At 46.3% G+C, this 23,478-nt stretch overlaps 1 protein-coding gene across 2 annotated transcripts in view; it reads left to right on the forward strand.

Annotated features, from left to right (window-relative positions):
* Positions 1-2,907: 2,907 nt before the first annotated feature.
* LOC143904975 (uncharacterized) overlaps positions 2,908-23,478 on the forward strand; it is a 244,551-nt gene continuing 223,980 nt past the window's right edge. For both annotated transcript variants that reach the window (XM_077420022.1, XM_077420023.1), the window contains exon 1: positions 2,908-4,578. In XM_077420022.1, coding sequence (XP_077276148.1) covers positions 3,817-4,578 — 762 coding nt within the window. In that variant the 5' untranslated portion in view covers positions 2,908-3,816. The remainder of the gene's footprint in view (positions 4,579-23,478) is intronic.

Below are 23,478 nucleotides of genomic sequence, written 5' to 3' on the forward strand. Positions count from 1 at the left end.
AAGCCCGAGTATCGACGGGCTGCGTGTCGGAAGAAGGAAAGGGAGAAGGAGAGAAAAGGGCGGCAGCAAGCGAAAAAGACAGAGAGAAAGAGGGAGAGAGAGCGAGAGAGAAAGAGAGGGAAAGAGGGAACCCAGCACGGTTCTGTCCTTCCTGCTCCTTTTGTCTCGGCAACGCGGTATATACGGATGGGTGCACGTAGGCTACCTCGAAAGGCGAAGCCCGCAACGGCCGCTCTATACGCAATACCTGATGCGGCGGCATCGCGGCGTCGTTTTACCTGCCACGCGAGACAAAACACGGAGGCGCCTGTAAAAAAAAAAGCCTCGTTTCCCGCGGAGGAAATCTCTATCCGCGTGACGGTTATACGAGCTATAAGAAACCGCCGTGAGAGTACTGCGTACCGGGGATGAATGTTAAAAGTGCATGAATATCCGCGGAATGTGCCTCGCCATAAACCTTTGACATCGTCGGCAACTCGCTCGTTGACGATCCGCGATAATGGACAATCCTTTTCACTCGCGTTGAATGAAGTTCGAGAGAGCACGGTTTTATAATAATAAAGCTGTACTATAGTGGCTCCCTGCGTTAATTTTCAAGATAAATATATAGATATACCGAGCTCCGGTTACGAGATTTACAAAAATACATAAAATGCTCTCCATAGCGATTCACGCGCTCACGCTCTCATTGCTTTCGAATTCCTGATATCGATCCGCGCGTCACCGTCGGCTTTGTTTTACGCAAAAAGTGTAACCGGGCGATTTAAATTTGCAATTAAATACAAGCGTTGAGAGGCGATAATTCCGCTTATTCCGTTTCTTCTATCCACCTTTCGTCGTCGTAAATTTAAATGACGTCCGCGCGCGCGCGGCTTCCTTGTTTGTAATTGCGTAATACGATGACTCCTAGCACGCGTCGAGATCAGCGCGAACGCGTGTTTTATTGTCTCCGCGCAGCCCCGAGCATAACCGCGCCGACGCCGACGCCGACGGTCTGGTTAGTAAAATCGTACCTAGGAGCGTGTCCAATCGACATTACGATAATTTATGGCTTAAATAAATGCCCGATCGGTGTACGAGCATGTACAGGTATCAATTTACATGACGCAACGGATATGTAACCTGATATATATCGTGCGGCGGCGGGGCACAGGCAGACCCACGTCCAACGGTTCTCATCGCGTACCTATACCTATACTGGCGCAGCCGATACAAAGTAGTAGCGACGCGTAAAAAAAATAATTGCTCTCAAATATAATTGCTGCGGGAAAGGTGCGTGGAATCTGAACCCGACAATCTCGGTGGACAAGAAATTTGTCGGGTATAGACCCGATCAATTAATTGCGAGTTATTGCGGATACAAATGAGTTACGCTCCGTTGACGCTATATGTAACGAACGTACGCCTCGAAACACGAGATTCGCGGACCAAAATTGCAAACGCAATTTTGCATCGATTCTGTCCTGGACTCGATGATGTGAACCCTATATATCTAAACTAGTGTATGACCAGCCGTCTCGGTGTTACAGGATTCAATACCGCGGTTTAATTGAATGAAATGTATTTTCGGGATCACTGGATTGCTCCGGTTTTTAGCCTGTTTCCTGTATTATTAACATTTATCGTCATCGAATTTGTAACATGTAACATCGCTATATATAATTAACGTAATTCGCATGTTTCTGATGATCATTGTGATCATTCCGCCAAACAATTTACCTTACTCTCCTAACAAGTTATTTAAACATCAGTATGTATAGAAAGCAAGCAAATTTTAAAATCAGATTGGCGTCGATTTTCTTCTGCAACATTTCGCGTGCTATATCAGCTGCGTGACTGCGTGCGAACTTGAGGGCCATTCTTATTTTTCCCGACCATATGTTCCGACCTTAAGATTCAGTTGTCTCGAACCGAACTCGTTAGACTCGGGACATGATGAAGTACGATTCTACCGGAGCAACGCTCTCGACGGGATCGGCGAAAGCGCAAGGGACCCGACGGCCTCACAAAAGGTGAACCCACTTCGTGGGTCTGTCGGTCGGTCGGCGGCGGCGGCGGCGGCGGCGGTGTTCGCTCGCAGAAGGCAGGAGGCGGCCGGAATACTCTGTAGGTAGAGAGATATATCGAAGCTCTCTCGGCCGTATTCGGGTGGCTTCGTGTGCTCCCGTCGACTGGTGGTGGCCGCCGCGCGCCGCGCACCTCCGCCAAGAGTTTCACGCTGCGTGGAACGAAACTCGTACGTACGCGATCAGCTCGACCGAGGCCGCCGGCCTTCCTCTGCGTATCGGGCCCCGCTGCGTGTTTCGCGCCGGCCGACAGCTTCTCTCGTCGTCTTCGTGATAATATCGGGCGGGTGCTCGTGACCACGACGATAAGGACGACGACGACGACGACGAAGACGACGAAGACGACGAAGACGACGAAGACGACGACGACGACGACGACGACGACGACGACGACGACGACGACGACGACGACGACGACGACGACGACAACGACAACGACAACGACGACGACGACGACGTCGACGACGATACGTCGACCGTTGGTGCCCTATACGTGTCCTGTGTACGAGCCGGCGGAAAGCGCGCGCGAACGCACACGCATATCGCACGAAACCGTCCCGGTCCGGTACTTGACGTGGTTCCGCGCGGGAGACTCGCGATGCGTTCTCGAGGCAGTGTACCGTAAAGAGTTCTCGTTCTCGCGGCTGCGGCGACGACGGCGGCGGTAGCGGCAAGAAAACGCGCCAATCGCGCGTCCGGTGTTCGCGTGGTGCTTCACGCTCGGCGGTTTGTCGCAGAAGAGGAGAGGGAGGACGGAGGAAGCGGGGAAGGAGGAGGAGGAGGAGGAGGAAGTGGTGGAGGAGGAGGAAGAGGAGGTGGTGGGCAAGCGAGGGTGGCAGCGGCGGGAGAGAGAGGAGTGACGCGGGTGACCGCACGAGAAATCGGAGCTCCCGAGTGAAGTGACACTTGTTTTCGCTTCTCCCTCGATCCTAGGCGTTCTCGCGATTGAGAGGAACAGGACTCCCGCCTTCCCCCCTCCCCTTTGCGTCCCCGCGCGAGATTGTTCGGGGATTCGGCTTGAGCGATGAATGACGAATTCGGAAGGGCCATTCGTAACGATCCGGCTCGTTAGGGAAAATCGAAGTCGTAGGCGGGGCCTAAGGTCGGTGGACACGTGACGCGGAAACTGTCACGCCGCCCTTGCCCTCCCTTCGTTCTCCCCCCACCACGCGACCGAAATCCAGCGCGACCGACCCACGCTTCCTGCCGTGAAGCGAATGTGTCGTCCGCGAGCGGACGACGGACTGTTCTGACGGACTCGCACGCGTGTGCGTGTACGTGTGCGAGGATTTCCACGCGGAATCGCATCGGGAAATCCCACGGATGTGGGACTAAGACGATCACGAATGCTCCGAAGGATTATACGTCAGCTATGCGTTTACAGCGCGCGCCGAATGCGTTCCTCGCGCCGAATGCGACGCTCTGACGGAATTCTCGCAGCGAGAGAGAACGCTTCTATCCTCCTAATCCGTTTCTTTCCGATTCGCGGAAAAAAGCTGGACCATTCCAGGGATTCGAGTAACTTTCGCAATTAAATAATGCGCATCCGATCCCACTATCATTTGTCCACGACAGTGTTTTCCGCTTGGCCTTGCTCGCGCAATCCTCGCAGTTAATCAACGGCCGATTTCTTCGCCCGACAATTGCAGGCCGACGACGACCGTATATCATCAATTCGCAGGACGATGACGCCGTCACGGTCGTACGAGGAACGCCGCCGCGTTGTCGAGTCAGCGTGAACCTCCCGAGAATGCAGCAGGCCAGCGTAGGTGGCTGCGACGAGGACTCCGGTACGACGAGTCCCACGGCGAGATCGCCGGTCGGTTTCGCGATCAAGAGCGAACCCGGCATAGACAGGAACGACGGTGTGAGGATTAAAGTCGAGATGCCCGAGCCCACGGAGGCCGGCGTCGAGGTCAAAGGTGAACCCCGGGAGGATTATCTGCGGCAGCAGCCGAGCAACGACGGTTATCGCTACGGCGACAAGAAGCCGGGATACGTTTTGGACGCTCCCGGACAGCCGCCGCCAGTATCGGCGCCGCCACCGCCGCCGCCTCATCAGGGATACCGTCCCGTGGGACTGCCCAATTCTTTCGGCTTCCCTTCTTTTTACGGGCATCATCATCCGGCCATGATGCCGGCGTCGTTCCCGACCGGACGTCCGTCGTCGGACGGGCCGATCGGCAAGATCGGCGATCGCCACGAGCAGACGACGCACGTCGATCGACACGCGCGTGCCGCCGCTGCCGCTGCCGCTGCCGCTGCCGCTGCCTACGGTAGATTGCCACCGATCCACAACGACGGCTTCCTACACGAGTCCCATCGTCATCGCTTCGATGCCGGCGACTTCCAGCACGGCGCGGGCGTACCGTATCCGGGTTTCAGGCCCACCATGCGCTCGTATGGCAATCATCAGAACAACAGCGCGTACAGCAGAAGCGGCCACTATCACCCGGCCAGACAGCGCAAGTGGAGCAGCTCCGCGTTCCGCGGGCTTCATCCACCGATGCCCGTGAGTTTGCTTCCTTCCAATCTTTTTTCCTCACATCGAACGATTACTTAGAAATTTTGTCTCATTTTTGAACATTTTTGTTCGATGATAGATTTGGTCCTCTTTCTGTGAAAGCGAAAATCCAGTCGTTCGGAATAATCTAAATTAGATCGTATAACGCAATAATTAAAACTCCACTTGGCGATATCTGTGTGCTATAAATATTTGTGTATGTGTGTTATAAATAATACAACGCACTCGTAATACTCTCTTATTATCTTTTTATACTCGTTTTAGAATACACACACTTTTTATATCTGTAGTAATCAACGGCATTCATAAAGAGGTTATTCTTGTCTCTTGAGGTCATGACTGTTAAAGATTGCGTTCAGTTGTCTCGTGTATAATAATCCGCAATCTCATATCATCATTTAAAAGCTCTTTGAAATTACATTGCGCATTCTTTTCAAGATTGCAAAACGAGAAATCGCGCTTTGATCGATGCGTTTTAGTTATGTGTATTTCGTATTGGATTACGCGATTATACGGAACGATATGGCACTTAGCGAGGAAACAATACCTCCGTGACGAAAGCGAGAATATCGCGTTCGCCGCGATCGCGCGATCTTATTGAGACTCGATAAAATCGGTAATCGGAGAATGGCGATAGTATCGCGTATCGATACGACGACGTAGGCGGCAGCAGAAATTTTATTTTTCGCCCGCCGGCGCGCGTACGAATTACGAATCATCGCCGAGAGGCGCGTGAAATTTCCGAACACGCAACCAGTATATGCTGCATCTCCCATATCCCATTTCGTGCGAGCGACGCATTACCGTGCCCGATCGTAAATCGTCAAAATTTCTTAATCCGTCCTACATTATAGACGAGGTCAATTCGTATTCAATATTATATACGAACGTGTTTATCAGGGATGGAATAAATAATAATTGATAGTATGTTTTGATCTAAAACACAAAATCTTGACTCGAGCGAAAACTAAAGAGTATAAGTAACGAAAAATTACCTAAATATTACTAAATTAAATTACATATTGAACGATAAATTATAAACTATAATAGGAAGGACATACATATTATTTGTTAAATCTTTATTATTTAATGATTTTAAACTGTATATATATAAGTTGATTATATGATTATAAAAATTATATCAAAATTTATGCGTATATATACAATAAGCTAGGCTTATATATATATATATGTATATTACTTTGTTATCTTGCATTTCTAGTAATCGATTCATATCTTGCTTGACTTCTACATAATTAAGAAGAAATAATAATTTTTTTCATTTTGGTTTTCAAGTTTAAAAATTCAGTCTTTCGAATGGCAATATTCTTGCCGATAAAAAATTAGATCGTTGAAAGTATCACGAATATGACATGCAGAGAAAGGGTGCGTTCATAAGCAAAAAAAAGTGCATGTCGAGGGTAAGAAAGTGCTACGTAACGCGAAATCTACCGCAATTAGCTCGTCACACCGTGTTATCGTTACGCGACCTGCAAAGAGCAGCGTGAGATTACACTCACATTAATCTTTTTCAATTTTACGACAGCCAATCAGTGTTACATCTATCATATTTTAAGTATATCGATGTGTTTAGAAGTATAAACAAAATTGTTTTTATTTCTCGTTAACGTTTTAACGAGGTCGCTGATTCTTCTACCAACAAAGGGAAGTGACGAAATAACATATGTTAATGTCAAATAAGTAACTTTCGCAATTTGTATACACATTTATCTCTATGATAAATATATTTATCTATATGAATATATATAAGTGTGAGAATAAAGTGAAGATAATAATACACACGGAATGGCAATAAAAATTATTTATCTATAATTAAAGTACATCAGAAATCCGTTTCTCTTGACGTAATTTGATCACGTCTTCCATAACGGAAGGCTTAAAGAAAAATTAAAGGCGATGTCTTACCAGAGCTTTCGCTTCCCACGATTTTGCTTCCGTACGACACAGCACTTCGATTGAAATTACCGGGCCGAGATGAAGGGCTTAATAAAATCGGACGAGACGTCGCGATCGGCCTGGACAAAAATTGCGCCCTGATGGCCGAAATTACAGTGATTATACGCACCGCGGTTTTGCCCCTCAGGGGAGGACTCCGGCGTGCACCGTCCCTTGGAAGGGAACTTTCCTCCCCCCTCCCCCTCGTCTCTTCCATGAGCTCGTAGAGTGATACAGAACTCATTGAGAGTTTGGCCGATCATAAGCGGGAAACGCGGGCGGCGGCGATGGCGGATGGGTCGGTTCGCTCGACGATTACCGTATAACGCCGCGCTCGTAAAACAGATGCGCGTGCTCGGCGTCCATTATGACGTAATCCGCCGCTTCTTATAATTTATCGCCGGCCAGAGTGAGCGAAGCGGGCCGGCGCGGCGGGGCTAAATATCGTTCGAAATTTCAGTTAAGCGGCCGCATTAATTTGCGGAGCAACGATTAACTCGTCGAACTTGCCGATTCTGCCTCGCAGTTTTCGACGAGGGCCGGAGATTAAACGCGCACGTGCCACCTCTCGTCTCGTCCAGTTCTTTCGATTTATGATATTTCCGTCGCGTTTCCAAATTTATGACGTGAGAATGATTCAACTGGTGGCTCTCTCGTGAAACATCAGGTTCTGCGCGTAATAACAACCGATCTGAACGAGCGCTCGCATTTGCACGACTCGGTGTATCTGTGGAGAACTCTTTTTAACGCTTTTTAACGCTTAAAGAGTTTCACGAGCCGACCTTATCAGCGAGTGTACGAATCGGCGTCGATCGGCTATAGGCGTGACTCACTCTGCGAGATCTATCGCTTGTTCGCGCTCGCGGAAAGTATATATAGTATGAGAAATGCATTAGCTCTTGGATATCGCGCTGATGGTGAAACGTTTCTGTGCGGAGTGCCTGCTTGGCAATCTTAATTTGCATCGTAATTTTCAATGCATTTATTTTCAATTTTGATATGCATTTATCACAATCGACTTTTTTCTCGGTATAAGAGCAATGAAATCAATTACAAAATTGTCTTTTATTTAATTATAATTAAATTCATTTTATCGGAAATGTATAATTTAAAGTGTAATCGTGTCAGTGTATTTAATAGAATAACTATAAAACATCAATTAATCATTATAAAACTCGTGACACAAGCAAGTGTTTCTCAAGTTTTTTTGTTAACGAAAACCTGACCTCAATTATTATAATAATATCTGTAATTGGAAGGATGAGAGTTTGATAAAATTGACGCAGACAACACGAACAACGATAACAACAAAATAATAATTACTTTAACAATTCACTAATTATAATTTTAGAAACGATTGATTCTCTCTTTTTATATCGAATGGTACAACCACCTAATTCCCATACGAAGCTCTTCATTCCATTCAACTGGAATGCATCTGGACGTACTTGCAACGAAACGATTCACGACCTCCAGAAACGCGTGCGCTGGCATTCTGTGTAATCGGCGCGATCGGTGTTCGTTCCAAAAACGGGGCGACCGGCTATAAGCACGACGATCGAGTCTATCGTCGCATTTACGGCATCCGCGGAGGCGAAAGTGCTTCGCATGCGGTACCGCTGCAGCAAACTCATCTGCATATACCGTTTCGTCCCGCGTAACGATCCGCGTTCGTCTTCCGCGGGTATACGCACCTGTATCGAGATAACGCTCCGTAACGTACGACCGCAACGAATAAGGGCATTGAATCGAAGCCGATTCCCTTCGGCTCTGCTCTTCCTACGTGCGCGCTCCAGATCTTACGACGAAGTCGCGCCGGCTCGCGAACCCGAAGGCGCGAATCAGTCTATAAATTTCGCGACCGGGAAACCGCGCGCACCTGCGTATCTCTTGCGAAGCGATCGGCACGTCGCGATAGCTACGGGACATTTCTCACGCGACAAACGTCAATTCTTTTCCGAGAATGAAACTCAGTTTCGTTTCTAAAATCTTAACTATTGTTTCAAAAAAAGATTATTACGCGTTCTATAGGATTAGAAGATTCGATAACATTATTAGGAAAAGGAAATGCTGATTTTGATCGCTATTTCAACGCAATTTTTCACACGCCTTATGTGTTTTGTAATTATTAATATAATATTATATATCTTATTTTTGTCTCGTCACACGAACCTACATAAGGTGACATCAATGATAGTTGATGTTTGTGTTCTAAGAATAAATGTTTCTTATAACGTATATATGTTAAAATGTAATTACACATCGTACGTGTTATAATCGTGCTATAATCCATACGATCATATTCGCGAAGAAAAACTAGTGTAATAAGTAGTTTTCATGAAATATATTATGGAGTAATTTTCACTCGTGAATCACTTACTATTATCTTAGCAGCAAAAACTTACATCATTTCACATACCTCTGCGTGTGACATTGCGTCAATGTATACATGGTATAATTTAAAGACTGCACGCAACGTTTATCTAGAGATGTAATAATAAAGGCAAAAAAATGATATAAGAAATGGAAAATATATAAAATAATATACTGTTCATAAAATTTTAAATTTAATTTATAAGAATTTACAAGGACGTCAATTATAAAGTGACATTCTTAAAGTACAAAATACACGCTGCGACACTGCGTTAGATATTCCGAGATATCACGGATGCAAAAACTCGCACAAGAAGCTGCGCACCCAGAGGGGGCATCCGCATTCGCACGCGCGCGAACTCATCCGTATAGCGTCGCGTGGCACGAATGCAGATCGCGCAGTTTAAGTGACCGCATTTTTTGCGTTTGTCGTTCATCAATCGTTAAATATAACCTGCCGACACGGTCTTATACATCACGTTTAAACGCGAAACCGCGCGTCAATTTGCGAGTAACGAGTCGCCCGATCACGCGTTGCGGACGGGCATATAAATGGAAATAAAAGGGGGTGCGGGGGGAAGGGCCCAGCGAGAAGTAGGACCTCATCGTGGAAAAGAAAGGAATACGTTTGCACGCCTCCATATCGATGCGGGGCCCCGAAGCGGTTCCGCTCGCCAGATGCGTGCGCGAGAGCCGGACACGCCGATGCGTTTTTCTACCTGAAGGGCGTCCAATTGAGCGCAACACATGGCGCTGCGGCTGCGACGGGCCCGGGCCCCCGCGCGCCGATTCGTCTCGTATCGTCGAGGAAACGAGCCCCGTCGTCGGGCACCCGAATGCGCTACGCCATATACCATGCCACGTATACGCCACGCTTTTCATCATCGACAAACACGCTAGACAACGGCGTTTGTTGTTCGCCATATCGGGCATCACTTCGAGCGCGCGTTACGGGCCCCCGCGTTCAGTAACGATGGCCCGGGGAATCTCCTCGGAATGTTGCCCGGCGCTCGAGTTTTCTGGATCATAAACCCGTTTAAGTACCGCCTATGAAGCGCGACGGGGACTTCGATATATATAAGCCCGTTCTAGGTATAGCACTCACGTGTGTGTTTATATCCTGGCGTGGATATACATACATGTGTACTTGGCTTTGTATATATGCTCTTACGTCTGTCCATTTAACGATAGTCGATATGCAATGAAAAAAGCATGCTCGTAGTAGCTAGTTATCATTGCAAAATAAACGGCATTTCAATGACAAGAAATAGACGCACTTGTATACGAACGAGCCTGTACGTCGCCGATTGCTCGAAGTGCAATCACGCGTGTGTGCGTTACGCGTGTCGCACTTCGTTGCAGCGCATGAATAATTAATGGCGGGTATTTAACTACTCGTATTCTCGTTGATGCTTAACGGATATCTTGTTTCATTTCTTGCGGTGTCTTCTGATTGCCGCTATTTTTCATCTTTTCTTCAATGTGGCCGCTATTGAACTTCCGAAAGTAATTCCAACGCGTGATATAGAACAATCCGTTATATCCACATTTGTCATCTCTTAAATCGATAAAATTTCAAGATCAATAGTATTACTACTAATGTGTCGAAATATGTATTAATATCATTAAATCGACGGAATGGAGAGTCAAAGAAAAGAAATCTCGGCCGGTGGAAACGATAGAACGCAATGTGATACCCGCGCAAACGATTATGGAAACCAGACAGATCGCAAACCATAATCGGAGGGAGAGAATCGTCACCCCAGTCAGAGAAGGAGGGCATAACGAAGAATAAATAATTAGCGTGCGGCTGCGGGCCTGCGGTTTCGGCGTGCACGCGCCCTATCGTGCGGCTGTCGACGGCTGATGTCCCGGTTCTTTATTAGGAATATGGGACTATGACAGCCAATATTGTGTTGAAAGGTGGATTCCAAAATTCCTCTTCCTTCCCCTGTTCTCTCTTCTTACGACAGTTTCCTGTATTTTGATAATAATTATTAATGTCAGCTAGCTAAAAAAGTAATGAATTAATTATACAGTAACAAATCTGTAGTTTTCTCCTATTTAATGAAACTCTTGGTCAAACGGTTGATTTTTAATAATCAGTTTCTTTTTCCGCAATAAAATACGTGATTATACTTATATAGCAAAAGGCCGATAATTTTTAACCGCGGTCGACCGTAACGCGATATCGCGTTTCTCATTCTTAATCGCGCTCCCCATAATCTCCCGCTCTCGCGCGACCTAAAAGCCGCGGCTTAATTAAGTTCTGCTCGCGTGCCGCGACCGACTGAGAGAACCGCGTGCATTTTCAACTCAGCCTGTCGACGTAAACCAACAGAGAATGATACGCACTAATTCTTTATCGTATATAGTGGCAGAAGGAGAGAGATAGAGAGAGAGAGAGATTTTTTCTCGATTTACGTAATATCGTTTTCTTGCGCCGTCGATCGCGGTGAGACTTCGTAATATGTGGAATCGGGCGGGGAATATACATACAATTTTTCTTTACGATTAATAGAGCGCATTGATATCGTGGCGCACCTGCGTGTTTCCATGCGGGATACGAAATCCGCGAGAGCGCACTGTGTTAATACTGAACATAAACTGTGTATGCCGGAGGGACAATGTTGCATTCGTTAGCAATATCTATATATAATATAATAGATTGTCGGGAACAGTTTCTCATGACTCATTTTGAATCGCCCCTCCATCGCTTCGACGAACACATCAGAGTGTCTCCCAGTTTGATGACCGCGAGATATGTTATAATGTTAATTCAACGAAAAGTATAAATGTCTTTTTCATTACATATAATAATTAATTAAATTTTAATTTGACAGCTATAATGTCGAGATAATAATAATGGCTGAAAAAATATCTTCTTTACAAAGTATTATAGTTAAATTTTAATTTTATGTATGTGCGATACGCTATCTTGACCTTTGAATGTAACTATATGAATTATCGATATAATTCTAAGTCGCTTATAAAATTTACAATTAATATATTTAACATCAAATTTTTGATTTATGTTCCCAATTAAATCGCACGAACATAAAATAGAAATACCTATATACGTGTTTTCTTATCATCGTAATACGACGCTCGTGAGACGCAGATCTGTAGCCACTAGCAATCCATAAATATCTAGTCAAAGGTCTGAACGAAGATAATACAACGTTGCAAAATAAACATCAATTTGTGTGCGTGAATATTCGTCTGTTATGAAACATCTTTAGTTGACATTTACTCTGTCACGTGCTTATTATCCTCTAACCGCGCATCTCTGTGACATGCCCGACGCTTTGATTGGCTTTGATTAGCATTATACGTATCATTAGTAATTGCTCCCAGCGACGTAAGTATTGTGGATATATACACCGCTACGTTCAGCTAAGATTACGGCTGTGCGGCTCGGGGCATATAGTTTGACGAAGAGAGATTCCAGATTGATAAGTATCAACTAAAAATGCAAGAATATGATAATAGCATGTTTTTATGCATGGGACATAAAAATTTATAGCATTATCGGCGCAAGTGAAACAAAATTATTACACACAATGACGTTTGTCCCTCGGCTCTTCATTACGGCTTTACCGCTTGGATGTATACGCGAGCTCGAGCGGCCAGCCTCATTATAATCGTGACGATTAGTTACGACCTCGCAAGTACGTTACAAAGAGACACTCTTGGAATGGCCGCTTATTGGCCGTCGCTATACGTATTATAAGCACTGACACTGGCTCTCGCGAGAGCTCGGCTATCGCAAGGCATTATGATCGCCTGCCATTAAAGTAATTGACGCCGCTCAGAGGAGATAGATACGCTTCTTGTTGACCGACCCCGACGACACCACTCAACGTCGCTTCAATCCAGTCTTGACCTCAGAGTGTACGCTCAAACGATCGATTAAACACCGCCGCCGCCGCCGCTGCCGCCGCTGCCGCCGCCGTTGAGTCGCAATTTGCATTAGAGCGCCGTTCCCCGGCTTTCGTTATTCCGAGAGCCGATCTCTTTTCTCTTCCGCCATTCAACGACACCCATTCATCATCGTTCCGCGCTCGGCCGAGGTCGAACGCTGCAATTACGATGATCGCCGTGAATCGATAATATCGGTATACCCACGACGCACGAAATCGGCATCGTCACGGGCGTGTCGACGCCGAAACACGTGTCCTTTCCGTGAGAACTGAGAACAGAATAGAATTCGCCTGGGATATATATAGGCTCCTTGCCTCTTTCACCGCTTTTGACGCGCCGCGGCGGGCATCTGAGATCTCGGCTGCGTCTTTTTTTTTTTCCGTCTGTAATAAGTCCTTACGTATGAGCCTCGGTAAATTCGAGCGCGATTTCCATAACGAGAGGGTACGATTATTGCGCCGTTAAACGCGCGCTTTTCTCCTTGCCGTGGTAAAACGTTAATTCGACCGGTGTTCCACGTACCGCACCGATTACTGCTACGGAAAGCAGCTCGAGGATGCTCGAAAGCGCCATTCGGCCGCGCCGCTGACTTTACGACCGCTGACACCTACCGCGACCCGCAATAGCGCGCCGACTATATGCAGCGGCGGCGTGGCGCGCGCGTGCACGTTTGCACCGGGGTGTTACGGCCGCGAATATTAAAGTAATTGATGCCTCCATAAAGCAGCGAGCAGCGGCACGTCTTCGATGTCCCTGCGACCCTGGGCGCTTTAAAGTCGTGTTCACATAACTCCGCGCGCGTGCTCCATCTTGACCCCAGGCTTGGCGATGTATCCTATATCGGCTACATCTCTGTTACTCGATGCGTCCGAGAATTTATAATTCCTCGCGTCCGCAGCTCGCTCTTCAAGCGGATTTTTAAATCGCCGAGATTGGCGATCGCCATAATTATTACACACGTCATCGCATATATTTATTATTTATCTCACGCAACGTTATAATATAACAATAATTTATCAGTTTTAAAAGTTAAGTGGGTACAATTCGGACGTTTGAAATTTCAAATATACTTTAAGTGGCACCTTAATTTATGATTGAAGGAGATAAATTTATTTTCCCAGTCGACTGATTAATATTAAAATTGAAAAAAAAAAGTAAAATGCATAACAATTAATGATGATAATATCACAGTTCCACCCGAGTAGATTCCTTTATCGTCTCACTTCCCGCAATTTTCTGCTACGACTCGCGGGGATATAGTTCTGTGTGCGATCGCCTTTAACTTCGCGGCAGTCATTCCTTGTCTCGTATATTTCCTGGATAGATACGTGCTCGTGTCACCGTTCCGCTCGCGTGTCTTTTCTCTTTCTCTTTCTCTTTCTTTCTCTCATAATATCTCGCGTCTCGTGACTACCGTTCGATGAGGGTTCGCGTTCTTGGGCAACCGGTTCTACGCACAACATTCTTCGCTACCGAAAAATTCTTCTACGTATAGTCACGCACGTACGTCTCGGTACGTTATGCAATCGTATACTTTGTCCCAAGAGGTAAAAAGAAAATAATCTCATGCGCATAATATTGCACACGTATAGTATAGTAGTGATGTTTGTAGCCCTTTAAAATCGCATAATCTTTATTCGATATATACACCAAAAATATTAAATTATTTAAAAATAAAATGTCGTGCAGCGCGTAAGTTGAATCCTCTGACTTTCTCGATTCGATCTTGGTGCAAAGTGTATAACGCCGGGCACCGGCTGCTTTTACGCGATGCACCACCGGCGCGGCATGGGCGCGATTTAAAGACCGGCTCGGTCGCGTAGGCGGCTGCCTTGGCTCGGTGTAAACCGAGCTTTACAGCTCGCACGGTGCCGTCCATCGTGAGATCGTATTAGAGCGCCACGTCGGCGTCGACTTTGGGTTTAGTTCGAGCAGGGGGTGTCCAGGGGAACAACGGTGCATCGATACAAGGGAACGAGATAGCGGGATGGGGACCTGACGGTGGTCAAGGTAGACAGAGACAGTGGCGCGGGGGCAGGGGAGGGAAGAGGAATGAAAAGGGGGAGATGTTGCAGAAGGGCACATGGAATAAGGAACAGCGTGTAACGATGTATCAAGCTGTTGCGCCCCCGGCGTGTCCGGCAATGGTGGATCGTCGCTTTGAGCCGGACCGCGGCCGCCCCGGCTCTGCATCATGCCTTTACACGCTCCCAATGCCCAAACGAGGGACGATAATGCCCTCGCTCTCGTCTTGTTCCCGCGCATAGACACTATTAATTTCGTATCTCCCCCTGCCTGGTGCACGAGCCGCGCCGCTGGATTCATCCGATTGACTCGTTCGGCCGCATCGCCGTTGGATACCGCGCGTATTACTTTTTCGATTGCTCGCAACGTGAGCAATTGGCGTTATCGTCCTTGCGACTTAGATGCAGAAGAGACGAAATATCGCGCACGAAAATCAGTTATTCGCTGTGCTCTCTCTAGAAGCTGATTCAAAATGTCAATAACATGAATTTGAATTTATAAAATTCTTTTGTTTCTAAAAGCACGCTTACATAATTGGACAAACGAAATAATTGTATTATGTAAACAATAAAGATAAAAAGTGTTATTATTGCGTAATGTAAATCTTCCAAATCCCCTGATATTTGATCTCATGAAATCACGTTCAACGAGATGACGTCAGATACAATTTCGGATTCTTCTCGGGCCATGACGTTCTTGTGTCATGACGGCGAACGTCGTCGGGCATAATGGCGAGCGAAAGTGGGCCTTAAATGGCGCAACAACGGATTGGATCCAGCCCAAGGGCAAAATGCGCGGGCTTTCTATTACAATCCCGGCCATTATTAGCGTGGCGTGAATAGGCCGTGTAATATATCCCCCGCGCGTCAGCCAAAAACCGTCATTTTCACGTGTGTCACGGTGCACAAAACCGAAGTACCGGATGTATAATGACACGTTGACAGGTGCGTATGGCTCTTGACAGTCGATCGATGGCCGTGAACACGCAAGAGCGCAGCACGCGACACACGTGTGCGCATATATATATGTTTATTAGATATAGAGATCGGTTGGTGCGTACGACTACGGTGCGTGCGAGGAAACGCGTGTACGTTTCGCACGTGCCCGCCGTGCATCGTTCCGCTTGGAAAGCTCCTCTCCACCGCATCGGGGTTCTTCGCTCCACGATCGGCCGACCTGCGCTGCGCGCGTACCCGCGTGTCCCCCTACTCACGCAAGTATTTACATTCCTCTATTACACGGTAATACGACAGAATCAACAACTGTTACCGGTGATTCAATATTTCATGGCGAAGGCCGTCCTGCATGTTTTTTTTTCTCGCACGCGAAATGTGGCGACCGACCCTTCTTTCTCCATTGCGACGATTTTCTGCGAAGTTAATTCGTCGGCTGCCTCCTTCTCCAGCAAATAACATTCTTCCTCTGTGGGAAAGTCCGCAACGGGAGAGTCGGGAGCAGAGATGGGCGGATAATTCATTGTTGCTTTCTCAAAGGAAGGGAGTCTCTTTGGAAAGGTCGCATTCGTGATATCGGAAAAAAGGAAATATTTTCCGATGTACTTGGCGGAGAAACAAATCTTTTGACTTTTAACAATGTACCGAATCGAGGACGTGTTCTCCCTACGGAGGACATTCGAGACGGGATTATTTTGTCAAGTTACACGGACTTTCGGAGTTGGCGGACGAGAAGGGGTGAGATGGGTTGAGGAACGTAACACGACGCGGCCGTATCCGAACTCGAGGAGGAAGACTGCCAACCCTTGCCTAAGGGTAGAAGCTGAGGAAGGGGGAGAGGTCCACGAGACGGAAACCCCGGGAAAGGGTATCTGTTGTCATGGTCCCTGATGCTCCATTATTGATTAAAGATGGCTGACTTGCCGGCTGGCTAGATGGATGGATGGATGGATGGCTGGCTGGCTGGCGCAGTCGTGACGCCATTTTAATATGCGCAATTATAATGTGTACCTAGAGCCTCAGGGGGACGGGGAACGGGAAGGGTGGACGAAGGGGGCTAACGTACGGAAAGGTATCGGTGGGGTAGAACACGGCAAGCCACGAAGCGTGAGGTCCAAGAGGAAGGGGAGAGGTTTGTCGAGGGTGGCAGGGAAATATACTCTTTGGTGACCCTGCTCTTCGGTAACTGGCCCGCCTTCTTTGTTTGCCCGAAATCAGAGGGGAACCGTGTAATTGAGGAGTTAATTAGGACGCGTTCGGCGCTTTAATTGGGTTGGTTCTCTTCTGCCGTTCTCCCTGCGTTGGCGCTTCTTCTCCGCTCGCGGTAGTCTCTCAACAGGTAGTCAGCATTTTGCACGATCGCGCGTCGTCCAGATCTCGCGAACACGAAAGGCTGATCTCGCAGAGGATAGTAATATGCAGTGCTCGACCAAATTGTCAAATTGCAAGATCGAAATTGTTAAATTGCGAGTTGGTAAGTTTGAAATTTAGCTTACTTGAGCACATTGTAGACGAGAAAGCCAGAGTCTCGAGGATTTTTTTGCAGATTAATTATGAGTAACGCGGAAACGCGAAGATTAATTATTACAAACGTCAAATTGCGAGTCGCAAACATTCGCATAGATAAAATGTATTTTGTTCTCGGTACACGTTTGTCTCTTGCATCGAGAATTTCGACGTTCGTTAATACGTGCCGAATTGATTCAGCCGCCCTTGTTCGCGGAATCGACGAAACGGAGTTTTGAGGATAGTGCGCGCCTATTGAGATCACATTGGTTATCGGGAAACTCGATGAGAGATAACAATGAGGCCGGCTCGTTAGCGGCGAGGTTACAATGACGTCGCATCGGTTCGATATTCGACAACATTGTTGCCGCGGTGTTATTCATGATGGACCGCGGCCGCTTGTAATATCGCCATTAGAACGAGTTACGGGCGGATTTTCCACCATTGTGTCGTAAAATGACTCCCGCAATAATGGCCGAAATGCAGTGTACCGGTCACTGCTCGGCTCGGTAACGCATTGTGTTGCCGCGTCGTAATTATTTCTTTCTCTCGCAGGAACGCGGCAAATAGGTATATATTCGCACGCAAAAAGATAATAATTACTTTGAAACTTTTTGCAGGTAAATAATTTTTTGTCTGACAAAAACTTTTCATTTTTTTTTTCAATTTTTAATTCTTCGTAATAACGACGAGGAGACAACTCGTCAAGATAGCAATAACGATCGCGGATTCGAATATCCGATATCATGTTCGTGGGCGTATACGCGGCGTACGCAATAACCCGGCGCGTACGTCTGGTAGGTAGATATGCACGCGGGCCCACAATGCCCGTAATAGAGGAATTAATGCGTGCTGCGTGTGGTCGCGTCGTGCCCCACAGGGGTTTCGCGAGATTCCCGATAGCATTGTCCCGCGCGCATATAATTCGTGCGCGCAATTAATTGAGACCGGGGAACCGGCGGCTGACATCTTTAAAAACAGCAGGAGCGACGCGCGACGTCGCGAAGGATCGTCCTCGGTGTTCGTTACACGAGATGCATGCGCGTCGTACACGCCCACTCGGTATATGCGCTTGCAATTAGTTATCGGGTATATGCTTGGAAAGAGAGAGAGGGAAGCGTAAATATCTTATCTCGCGTTAAACACACATCTTTGAGCCGCGGCTTTTTCACAAATTTGTTCCACATGTATTTCTTAAGGATTTCCTGAGCTTATGCTTATATATATTGCGTCTTGTGTGCTCTTACTGTTATTCCAAAAATTTAATATGGAACGAAGTATTCTCTTCCAGCGCCATTTTCTTCAACGTCATGTCTAGAATACGCTACGAACATACGAATAAACGCACGTGGTTCCCTTCTTAAACGGTTTGGAACTGTCTTGCACGACACGCGTATTATAGTGCGGCACGTATGGAACACGTTCTCTGCATAAAATAGCAAATAAAGACGCGTGCACGAGGGAGAAACGCCAACGACTTTTCCCTGCCGCGAATTACCGTTGCCATCGGCGTTTCCTTGCTCGCGCTACGACATTAGCGTATTTCTTATTTAAAGCACCGCTACGCGACGACCGAAGGGACGGGTGTAATGCACCTTTAGTCGATAGGTCGAGAGGAGTCAGTCTTCGCAGCCCCTCCTTTCTTTAAGAAAAATGGCGACCTGCAATTACGCGTGTGGGGCGGTCGCTTTAGAACACGACGCATTTTCTCGGTTTAACGCTAAATGTGTATAATCAGTTGCCTGATGGAAAAATTTATTATATAGTGAGGAGTTCTAGAGCAAATTTCGAGTCCGTTCCATGAAATGCTGACAAAGAAAATATCCTTTATTCTTTGATAAAGAAAAAAAAAAGAAAAAAAAATGGACACTTGTCTACAATAAAAGAAAAACCTTCGGAAAGAGAGCATACAAAATAGGGGAAAGAGGGGAAGAGAAGTAAAAGAACGACAAGAAAAAACCTAAAGGGACAATGTAACGTTGGAAAACCAATTATTTTTATAGCGAATAGTTTTGCAGAATATATATCACATGTTAATGCATAATTTACATATATACATGTATTGTATACAAATGTATTTTCCGTCGCTGAGGAAGATATAGAAAACTCTACTTGATTACGATTAATAACCGGAGTAAGACGTAATTACTGTTGCATAAGTCCACGTTTCATGCGCACGAGTTCTCGTTCCTACTACTTACGTATTAGTGCAAAATCGGTCGAGTGATTTTCGCGAGGACTTCTCTACGACGCGGCGCGCGAATCCATTATGATTCATCGCGCGGAGAGGCGAGTATTTACTCCGAACGCGGTTCTTGCACAGGCGACGAGGCGAAGCGCGATCGACACGCTGACGCTTGAGTATTCTCTCATACGCTTGCCGTAAGTTGCGCTGTATGATAGTAATTACAATGTTACGCGGCGAGACGCGTCAACCTGTCTATTTTCTGGCGTCTTTTCCCGCGAGCAACTGCGTCTGAACGCGGATCCGCGTGGAGACGTTGGCATAATCGCGCGTTGAACCGATATACGTATGTACGTATAAGATAAAACATATATGTCTATACGTATATGTCGCGGCACATTTATTGTGTGAGAAATTCATCGTCGAGTAACAACGCGTTAGTTGTATCTTGACGTACTGAATGTCACGACAATTATCACGACTATTATAGTATCGACGCGTATATTTCATCCCTATATATGTATATACTTATAAAATTTAATTAGTTGTATTTAATTACATGCACAGTCAGTAAAGAATCAATTAAACGAGATAACGAGTACATTTGTCAGAAATTGTATTTACTCGGCACATATAATTCGATGTACTCTCTCCTACAATTTTGGGAAGATATCAGAATCCGGCGTTTACGCGATGTTAATTAGCTTTTAGAACTCTACATTAAAATAGTGATCAATTAAAATCGAAATTCAATTGTTTCTTTTTAGATATAGATAAAAGATTTAAAAATATATATAACGAAACGAAGATGATGTACATACAGTCTATACCGGCAGGAATGTCTGGACATAATACATATATACATATACATATATGTCATGTACATATCTCTCTTTCGAAATGTCCAGGCATTCCTGCCGGTCAGTGTAAATACATAACGTGAAGTACAAGGAGCGTGATCTTCAAGGATAATTCGGAATACGAGAAGATGCGCGATGAGGTGATAATGGAGGAAGAAAGTGGAATAAGCGACCGAAACTCCGGAGTAATTCCGACGAGAGTGCGGAGCGGCTTTTTGCCGGGCGTAAATTGTCCTCAGACTTCGCGAACGTAATGAAACGTGACGCACGGAATTCCGCGACCGTTTCTCTGCCGTCGCTCCGCGATTTAATTCATCGGCATGACGCGCCCGCTCTTCTCGTTCTCTCTCACCCTCTCCCTCCCCCTTTTCTTCTCTCTCTCTCTATTTATCTCTGCCGGTGGCATGACGGAACGCGTTTTGTCGTCACGTTATGCCGCGCGCGCGCGCGCCGATCGTTTTGTCACTGGCAATTACGGGACACGAAGTGGGCGGCACATAGCGTGTCGCACGCGTGTCGGGGCTTTGATGCGCGGATTGCGCGATCCACCGGGTCCCGGCCCCCCCAGGCGGCCTGTGTCGTGCGGGTGTCGCTCGGCGAAGTCACGAGACTGTGACATGACACGCCGATGTCACACCGTCTGAGCATGGACTCCATCAGATTAGAGTAGTTAGCCGGCCGTTTAGTCGTCGCGCGCTTTTTCCCCGGCCGCGCCGCCGCGCCGCGGCGGGAACTGCGCGTTTAAGCGACAATCGCCGCTTTAATTAAATGAACGCACGTCGGCACACGCGGATTGCAGAGTTAAACTTGAGCTCGTTAAACGCGTGAGTGTGACGCGTTGTTGCGTGTGCGCGATTTAATTATAGACTGGACTTTTTTTGGAAGAGTGCTCGATGTAGTCTTCTTGTGTAGTCTTCACTGGCACATATAGAGAGTTAATCTCTTGGATATATGATCTCTCAATGAATTTGACATGGACTGAAATGGCAGAAAAATGATTTCGATTTATTTTAATTTGAATATCATATATATAGATAGATAGTCTTTTTTGAAGCTTCTTCATAAGTTATCTAAAAGAAGGAAAATGTTTGATCAAAGGTATTTTGGAAGAAAATTATAAAAAAGTAAATATAAATTGCAAAGTATTACATTGCTATTATTCCAAGGATTAAAGCATTGTAGCTCGTTAATATGTGGATAGAATAAGATATTTGAAGACCAAATCACTCTTGTATGTGAATGCCCAATATATCATATTTATTGGCCTTAAATTAAATTTATGGTTAAGTCTATTAATAAGCCAATCATATTGAATTAATTTTATTCATCTACATCATATCGTGTTACTTTTATTCATCTATATTGTGTTACTTTTTTATTATACATGCATTTTATATGCGATTACATAATAATCTGTTATAAATTAGGTATATATAACTTCTTTTTATGGCCGCGAGATACCAACGACATTATCGGTGTCCGGAGGGGATCGCTCGCTCGCTCGCTCGTTCGCTTTCGGAGGCTCGTCTCGCGCGCGCCGGAGGTCGAGGATGCGAGCGCGCATAAATACATATATAGCCGTCGGATTTGCATAGGTCGAACACGAGGCTTGAACTTCCCGGCGCTTTTACGGCACGGGTTATCCCGCGGCGCGCTCGCGGTAGCGTGTCGCCTAGGAAATTGATACCCGTCGCCGGATTGCGCTGACGTAAGTGCAATGTTCGGTGAAACGCGCGATTAGGCCCCACTGCGGCGCATCCCGAAACGGCCGAGAACGTTGTTGTAACGATAAAACAGCACCACCGCTGTCGTAATGACAGATAACGCTTCTCGCCCAAGGGGGGGCTACCGTAATTTTCACTTATCCCTGGCGCAAACCGCTTCAAAGTATCGAGTATATAGCGCTGAGAGATTTCCTCCGGGCTGCCGCGTATTACGCCACGTTGCTCATCCGAGTAAACGCTGCTCGATCAGCTCGATAATTGAGATTTGCCGCGTACCCGCTGAAACAAGAGGTGAGATTCTTTGCGGATCAAGTTACCCGGTTTCTTTGATATTTCCTATAAAATGACACTTTTGAGAAGTACCTACCACTCGTTTTCGAAATACATTACAAGATGCTTCGCATAACGTTTTGATAAATCTCGTATGAAATCTCATCAATTGAAATTCTATCGAAATAAACAAGCGATTAGAGTCGGGGATTGTTAGATCCCATAACTTAAACGTGGACGTTTCATTAGCGGTCACGTTCTTGCTCTACGAGAGTCTCTACGAGGATTTCAGGAAAACATAAATTCGTTATTTAGTCATTTGCGGTACAACGTCCTAATGGCGGCAATTACCCGCACGACCGCGTCGTCGTCGTCGTTATTGTCCACGGGGAGGTCGCGCGCGTGTGTTCGTATATATTACGCCACATGTAGCGTAATATATGCGCAACATGCCTGTATATTACACGCGCGCGTTAAACGCATAGATACACGCAGTCGGTCGGCTTTCTTCCAGGCCGCTCGTTAATGAAGCGGTGTTTGGCTCGTGTTCCTCTCTTGCTGGGCCCCGTCCTCGCTTCGTTATTACACGAGACGCAGCCTCCGGGGTCTGTGGAAATTTCGAGCCTCCGCCACTCGACGCAACGGGATTAATGTCACTTTCCGTGTAACCAATGTAACCGTGGAAAATCGCAAAGCGATGCTTTCGCGGCGTGTGGCTCGCGTGAAATTCTGATAAATTGCCGCGCAAGGCTTTTCAATGCGCGTGACCTTACATATACGAATTTTTGCGTACGAATGTTTACTAAACAAGAATTTGCAATCACTCTGTAATCAATAAATATTCTATTAATAGATAATAATTGTACAGATAAGTGTACAGTGATATCTTATCTTTTTGTATTAAAAAAGTTAAGCATTATGGATTAATATCTAATCGCGTGACAACACAACCGAGAAAAAAACATCATTACAGTTATTTCAGATTTATTGGAGTTTATACGATTCGGGTATTTCGTGGTTTTGGCGGCGGAAGAAAACGCACGCATATACAACGATGTTTATTTCACTTTAGCGGTGCAAAAGAAAAATATTCGGAAATCATCCTAAGTGGT

Source organism: Temnothorax americanus, unplaced genomic scaffold, assembly GCF_048541705.1.
Source record: "Temnothorax americanus isolate GAGA-0224 unplaced genomic scaffold, ASM4854170v1 Scaffold6, whole genome shotgun sequence".
In the NCBI taxonomy this organism is placed as follows: Eukaryota; Metazoa; Arthropoda; class Insecta; order Hymenoptera; family Formicidae; genus Temnothorax; species Temnothorax americanus.